At 42.2% G+C, this 7962-nt stretch overlaps 2 protein-coding genes across 2 annotated transcripts; both read right to left on the minus strand.

Annotated features, from left to right (window-relative positions):
* Nucleotides 1–2087: 2087 nt before the first annotated feature.
* Nucleotides 2088–2666, minus strand: LOC131293449 (uncharacterized). Its single transcript, XM_058321526.1, has 3 exons — nucleotides 2646–2666; nucleotides 2370–2546; nucleotides 2088–2279 (listed from the first exon to the last, which is right to left on the minus strand). Exons 1-3 carry the CDS (start codon nucleotides 2664–2666, stop codon nucleotides 2088–2090), a joined length of 390 nt encoding a protein of 129 aa, XP_058177509.1.
* Nucleotides 2667–4076: 1410 nt separating this feature from the next.
* Nucleotides 4077–4806, minus strand: LOC131281023 (uncharacterized). Its single transcript, XM_058310274.1, has 3 exons — nucleotides 4730–4806; nucleotides 4483–4659; nucleotides 4077–4392 (listed from the first exon to the last, which is right to left on the minus strand). The coding sequence occupies exons 1-3, from the start codon at nucleotides 4793–4795 to the stop codon at nucleotides 4195–4197; spliced, it is 441 nt and encodes a 146-aa protein (XP_058166257.1). The 5' UTR covers nucleotides 4796–4806; the 3' UTR covers nucleotides 4077–4194.
* Nucleotides 4807–7962: the final 3156 nt, after the last annotated feature.

The following is a 7962-nucleotide window of genomic DNA, read 5'->3' on the forward strand; positions in this document are numbered from 1 at the left end:
TTTTTTATCTGTTTGATATCAAAACAGATTGAAAACAAAAATAAGGAAGCGGTGGTTTGTGAACACTATTGAATTATTCATGCAAATTCCCGTGATTATTCGCGAATTCACTCGACGGCTTGGGAGAGATTAAAACGACTTGTTTTCCTTGCTGTCAGTTTGGGTTTCTGCGAGATGGAAAGAAAATTTATTTTCGTGATTTACCTTAATCTTGCCGATCTTTTGTTCGAGTGGTTTGGACTGTCTGCTAAAAGTACCAGATTGAATACATATTAGAAAGCTCATCTTAATTTACTCTTCTTATATATAGTATTGTTGGGTGTTGGTACTAAACAACATGAAAATAAAAGTAGTATGTCAGGTAAAGTTTTTATGGTAAAGGTAAAGTAATTCTACGAATTATCAATCAACTTTTAAAGCCTTTAAAATTCTCAAAATTAAGGACACGTGATTTTTCTTCAAGCACAATCACAAGTAAAAGATTTCGGACTGTGAAGAAAATTCAGCGCCCTCTTGCACCTGCCCAACAACGGTCATGATTGGATCAAAGAGATGGTTCACTCAAAATCGTCCCTTTCTATGATATTTTTTCCACTAAAAGATGGCGACTGTTTCTGGCAGTGGTGCCAAAATACCCTTTTTCTACCACAAATGCGTTTTGGGGTTTGATTACAGCTTGTTGCTAAATAGAGCACGCTTCGTGGGGTGTTTTGTTATAGAAAAAAGAGAAAGAGGGTTTAATCCCTTGTGAGTGAGCGAACTTTTTTTTCTCTAGAAATAAGAACTAGAGGCCAGCGAGCTGAAGTCAGCAGTGCATAAATGATGAAATGTAAAATTCAAAGGATCCGGTTCCTATCCCTGGACGATATATCGAGGATCGTATTTGTGATACCGGTCATCGGATCTATCTGAGCTATTCTGCTTCTGCAAAGTCGAAAACGAGAACCCGGGTTTAATAACGACCACGTGTGGTCAATCTGGTTTGGAATGTTTAGCAAAGAGAACAATGTAGTTTTGTTTTCGAGGAAGAAATAGGCCCAATTCAATTCGACCAGTGGCTGATCCCAAAGTGATTACCATAATAGTTTATTTATGTTAAGCATTTTAAATAAAGGCTACTACGAATTCAACCAGCTTTCAGTCATTTTAAATGTTGAACTTTTACTTTCTCTGTAGGTTCGAATGATATTTTATCCTTCCTGATATGATTGAACTTAGCTTAAAACAATGCGAATGATGCGATAAGCGTGCAGCGTATCTCTTTAAATAAACCTTGAAGTTTGTTTAAACTCTTTCAAATACAGTCCTTCGCCAAAGACGAGTTTTTGCTCCCTTTCCTTTTGACTGTGTGCAAAGAAACTAATTGAATGTTCTTTCATTACATCCTTAATGAAAGCCTTTATCGTCCATTATTGTGTTTGAGTTTGTTTTTGCAGCTTTATTTATCGTCACTTTACGCATCTTTTATTATTTCTTCTTCACTTCATTTACCCTCAAGGGGTCGTAGCAGAATGGACCTTCGTTCGTTTGCGAGACAAAGCAGCGCTATTTTAATAACTCCCTTTTTTACACCCCAGCCCACGCTGGCAAAGGCAACCGGTTCGTTTGGCTACGACGCTTCGTTATTAGGGGTGATTCGACCGTTCAGTCCTCGAGGGACGACTAACGGTTATTATTTCCAGCTTCCAGTTGAGGTGTTTTTTTTCTTTTCTGGAAAGCTTTGGACTGGCTTAGAACAACAGGCTGACCCTTTTAAGGAGGAGCTTGGCCAACCCAAATCATCAGCTCGGAGAAGATCTGGTCTGGGATGTGAAAAGTCGGGTCTTCGGCTGGACGAGCTCAAGCGATGGGTCGTTAAGCAGCATGTTGACATAACATTGTTTCAATAATTCCTTTCATTTGCAATTGGAACGAAAAAGAGGAAATGCTTGATAAAATTGAGAGGAAGTTTTCATTTTTTGCACAATTAAGTGTCTCTGAGTTTATTTGAAGCCTTACGAAAAACAGCCTAGCAGGTCAACCGGCTCTAGCGCGGGTTTGGATAGAACAGCGTTCAAGTTAATCGAATAAGAAAAAAAAACTGGGTTCTACAGTTTCCAGCACTTTTCTGTCTGCGCAACGAGGGCCCTCAGTCGGCGGTAATATTGTGGCCGGGCGGACTCGAGACACGCGGCCGAATATTCGGCATGCCCCTTGCAGGCGTAGGTGAACTTTGCATAAAATTTATTCTCATGCTGCCTCGCCTTGTCCACCATGCGGTTCAGGCAGTCGGAGGAAAGCTGGGGAATATTCGCGTACGTTTGTGCTTGGATTACTGAATTCACAGATCTAATCCCGACGAGTTAATAACATTTCGTACGTTTACTTACCTTTACTTCCTTCTTAAGACAGCCGGCCTTCGTGAGGAGTGGATTTCGCAGAACGTTGCGTACGCCGTATTTAACGTAGGACTTGTACACGCTGTTCTTCGTTTTGTCCAGCCGAATTCTTTTGAAGTACTCCAACACATCTTTGGCGTGCTGGAATGTGGCATCGGTGGGGCTCACCTGAAAGAACCACAAAGAAAATGTGTAAATAAACAAGGTTAAACTTTTCACATGCTTTCTGACCTGCAAAAAACATATAATGACTGAAATAACCAAAACCAGGGTTATTTTAAAGTGCATTTTTATATGGGAAACAACGAAGCTATCAATGATGGGGTTGAGAAACACATGGTTGCATTTATACGAGGAATGCGTGCGTGATAACGAGTATTTTAGTTTGGTCAGCTGATTTAAAGAAATAATGCATGTATTCATAATGGGTTTTCTATGTTTTTGAGTAAACTTTTTCTGACTTTGATTGATTCAAGCCAATACAATCAACCATAAAACAATCATGATGACGGGTAGTCGTATCTGGTACAGTTTTATTTGTCTAAAGCAGGGATGTCAAACATACGGCCCGCAAGAACATCGGATCCGGCCCGCGACCTCTTTGAAGCAATACATCGAAAGTTTGGATCTTTTAGTATTAGCTTTTGTTTGAATAGCAAAATTTCTTTTGTTGAATTGAATGATTTGCAAGAGAACTGAACGAACGTCAATTGCAACAATTTCTGTAAGAAAGTGATACATAACTTTGATCCACATCACGCCGATATATTGCGGTTGACAAGAGCAAAGATTTCACACAGATTTTCGAGACAAGCGACTAAATAGTGTTCATGCAAAACAAACGTCATGAACTATAAGAGCATTCTAAATAAAATAACAGATGTGGAGCAATAATTTAGCTGTAATAATTACGCTCATTTACTTTTTTTAAATCTTTACCAAAATGCACAATAGTGTTAAAGAAAATTTATCTTTTACTGAAAGTTGTAAATTTTATAAGAAGTAATATAATATTTAAAAAATTTGAAGGTGTTAAACACGATTGACTGTTTGGATCAAACAACACTGATAAGAACATATTTTCATCAATCCAATCAATTTAACGTTTTGGCCCGCGAACCTATTTTGGGGCGAAATGTGGCCCGCGAGGTCAAACGAGTTTGACACCACTGGTCTAAAACCTACATTATCAATATGCAAGTGTCATTTTTAACTTAGTGCAAGATACAAAATGTTGATAATTTGTTCCAATGTATTAAATTACTCTTATTTGTTTAAAAAATGCTATTGAAACTATGCTATCAATAATACGCCATGGCATATCACTGTATAATTGTAATTTTGTTTGTTATTCCTTCATTACAACTATCTTCGCCTCAAGACTACAACTAATTGGCTTTCCGAAGGTGCTGGTCTTGGAGCTTGTCCATACGGTACGTGAAGCTCATGTTTTTTTGACCATGAGATCACTGGGAACACTGTGTCTCGTTACTTGCGGTCATGCCATATCTTCAGCATAACTATATAAAACGAACAAAATAAATCAACACCTAAAGCAACGAATAAATCGTTTCAAATTGAATATCTGATTTAGTGGAGTGGATCGATAAGATAGTAACAAAACATTTTCTCAAATAATCTTCCAACTGTCTTAGCCAGCCCCCAATAAATTTATGCCAAACATTTGCCATTCGTTTCATGATTTATTTATTACTTCAGATACAAGTGCACGCAACACGGTCCAATTAGGAAAAGGGTAATTCGAAATAAACAGCGACCCTTTTGCGCAGTCCTGTTCACCGTCTTCACCTGTCGTTCACTTGGCCTCCAAGCACTTTTCGGTCTCGCTACGAAGCTCCTCCAGACCGCTCAAATAGTTGGGCTTGGCCGTCTCCAAACACTCCACCGTGTACTGTTGGTCGCGGTTCTCGCAGCCATAGCTGAATCCGGCGTAGAATGTGCCCTCCAGGTCGTGCACTTTGGTCACCATCTGGTCGAGGCATGGCGTGGAAAGCTGACGAAGGGCGAAAAGTACCACAGAGGTAGCGGTAGGTTATTTAAGAACGGTAGACGAGATCATGGAGAAATCTTGGCGACGACTTACGTTAACGTCGTCCGACAAACCGAGCGCCTTCTTCACCAACGGCTCCCGCAGCTGCACCTGCACGCCGAACTTGGCGCTCTGAAGATAGAAGCTCTTTTTCGTCCAATCGAACTGGATTCTTCGGAACGCCTTGAGCAGCTCGCCCGCGTGTTTGTTTGTGGCACTGATAGGGGTGGTCTGTGATGACAAGAAAGGGAGACCGTTATCCCGGTGCTCCGATGAACACAGCAACCCGAATCCAACTCACCTGAAGCAGACAGATCATCCCGAAAGCAATTAGAATAAAGCTCGTTTTGGATGCCATCTTCATCATTTCACTATCTAGCTGAAGGTACGATTGATAGGACTCACCCCGGCAGGTGATATTTATAGTTCGTAGTTACACTAGAGTTTGTGCAGTTGTTTGTCCAACTGCTGCTCGTGTGGACATTTACGGCAGGAGAAAAATGATATCCAAACAGAAATTTCCTGTTTGCACAATCAGTGTGTCGCTTTGTTAGGCTCCGACACCGGTCGGGTAAACTTGAGGTGACTTTGATGAATATGGCAATGCATAACAACGAGCTCCGGAATGCAGTTGTCTGCGCCATGTCGGTCCACCCCGGGGGCAACGGGGGAAAATGTAAATAGAATTACAACTCCCATAATCAGTCCGTGCTCTGTTGTTTTGGAGACTCTGAGAATGCCCCCAGGGTAACTCCATGTATGCACAATGTTGGCCTTAGTTGTGAGTACGCTTCGTTACTGGCCGGGTGGCTCCTTGCCAGGAGAACATTGGAAGCGGATGCGGTTCCTTGCCATTTTTTATTCTCGTAAAAGTCGGACAGTTGGGTTCCGCTTCGAAACGCTTCAGTGCCTCCCTCCGCTCCCTTCCGCTCCATTCTCCCAGTGTCCCTAAGATCGAAAACAAATAATGGCAGGATGTCCTTCCCTCTGCGCCCCCGTCAACCTCCCCGGTGATCCGGGCGTGGAGGATCCTGGATCTAGGCAAGACTTAATGCCTTTTCAGACTCAAACGAATCATGAATAAATTTGTACTTTATTGTCGTTACGTGCGAACCCCTCCGGTTGAAGGGGGGGTTGTTTGGGTTTGGGTGGGCACTGGAGTCGCCTCCGAATTCCCTGGTCTCGTAAATCTGGAATAATTTCGCCTGCCACAATCGACATTGCGACTCGCCGACGCATTTGGTTTGCCCTCGTGCCACCTCAGAACGCTTCGTTGAACCCTTTTCAGTCCCATTTCCAGGCCGTTCGGCCTTACAACCGGAGGCCAAAACAATCGACTGGAAAAGGGTCACCGTGGCCCTTTTTGGCAACGTTCGAGTACTCTCCCCCTTCCTCCATCCACCCTGTAATATCGTGTCTTTCTCTGTCGATCGTCGGAACATGAATGCCCTCTGCACTTGACAAGCTTTAGTTCCTGTCTCATACCGTTGTCACATCTGTCACACGTTGACATTAGTGCAGGGTTGATGCAGAATGATGCATGCACAAGGTTGATATACTACAACCCTCCCTTTGTATAAATAAATGTGTACGCTTCGGTTAGCTATCTTTATTTCTACTGTGTTAATTCAAAATTATTGTCCCTCTTAACTGAACGTTCTCGATAGAACTCTAATGTGCTATAAATTCGTGGTACTTTCTCGGTGGTTGTCTAACTCGTTTGTTCGGATTTGAATTTCTGTTATCTGTCGAACCTGTATCTACTAATTCCGTTGAAGAAAGCCCTTCTATCTTTTTGAGATGAGCTGAGCTTCTCCTGTACTCATTACCGGTTTCCTTTGACTGGATGATCGTATCCCTGCCCATTTTACGGCGGACAATAAATTTTTCATTTCTGAACTCCGTCTCTAGTTTGTTGGTTTTCCTCATATTTTTGGCTAACACGTGATCACCTTCCTCGATCTGGCTTCTCTTCGCCCCGCGCCGTTTATCGGCATACTGCTTTCCCTTCTCTTTTACCAATGCGTCCCTATCTCTTACTTCCACATCTTCCTGAAAAGAGGAAATGGTGGGCAATTTACTTTTGATGCGTCGACCAAACATTATTTCTCCTGGAGATTTTCCGGTGGCCGGATGTTTGGTTGCATGATAAGTTAACAAATAATGGTACAATTCCTGTCTCCAGTCTCGTCCCAGTTCTTGCGATATACGCAGGCGTTTCAGAATCGAGCGGTTCTGACGCTCTACTTCCCCGTTCGATTGAGGCTAATAAGGTATCGTATTCATAAGTTTCGCACCATTCGCTTCGCAAAACTCTTTTAATTCAAGACAATCGCCACTAAACTGGGGTGCATTATCAGCTTTCATCGCTGCTGGGATTCCATACCGACTGAATATTATCGATAACTCTCTGATTATGTCACTGGTAGTTGTCGATTCCATTTCACACACTTCCATGAATCGACTGTAACAATCAATTACTACCAACAAGTGTTGTCCCTCTGGTAAGGGACCTAGAAAATCTAACGAAATTTTGTGTCATGGCGAAACGGGTAGTTGACTTCGCTGCAATGGCTCAGGAGATTCTGGTGCTCCTACAAGCATACAACCACGACAATTCTTTACAAATTGTTCCACCTGCGCATCCATTTTTGGCCACCAAACATGAGACCTCAGATGGTTTTTCATCATTGTAATTCCTGGGTGACCGTCATGAGCTGTAGTCAGTACCTTGTTCCTTAACGAATTTGGAACAATTATTCTGTCTCCACGTAAGAGCACTCCTTTCAATTCACATAACTCATTCGCTATCACCCGATAAGTTATCGTCAATTTCTCGATCTCTCCACATGCTAATAGTCCTAACACTTCTTGTATTTCTAGATCTGCCTTGCTTTCTTCCTTGATACTATGCCAAATCAACGCTGTGGAACTTGTCGCGTACATAACAACCTCTCGAACAAATATTTCTTCTGATGGGTCGAACGGTACTGCTTCTTGTACTGGTAGACGAGATAGCACATCAGCTACATTGCTTTTCCCTGACATGAAAATAATCTTGTAGTCAAACGCTTGTAGTCGTAGTACCCACCTCTCTATGCGTGCACACGGTTTTGATCGCGGTGAGAAAAGAAAACTCAGTGCCTTGCAGTCCGTAAATATGTCGAAAGATTTCCCCAGGAGGTAATATTGAAATCGCTCCACACCCCAAACAATTGCCAGTGCTTCTTTTTCCGTCTGGCAGTAACGGCGCTCTGTATCAGTTAATGCTTTAGAAGCAAAACTAATAACCCGATGATTGTCAGCTTCATCGAACTGAATAAGAGTGGCTCCTAAACCGTACGGACTGGCATCCGTGATTACTGCTGTTCGGTCCTCTACTCGATAGAAACCCAGGTTATCTATCTTTCCCATAGCTTCTTTTATATCATTGAAAGCTTTTGCATGTTCTTCAGTCCATTCAAATTTGATATCTTTATGGAGCAATCGGTGCAATGGTTCATCTAGGGTAGCAAGCATTGGAACAAACTTATT

Source organism: Anopheles ziemanni, chromosome 2 (genome assembly GCF_943734765.1).
Source record: "Anopheles ziemanni chromosome 2, idAnoZiCoDA_A2_x.2, whole genome shotgun sequence".
Lineage (NCBI taxonomy): Eukaryota > Metazoa > Arthropoda > Insecta > Diptera > Culicidae > Anopheles > Anopheles ziemanni.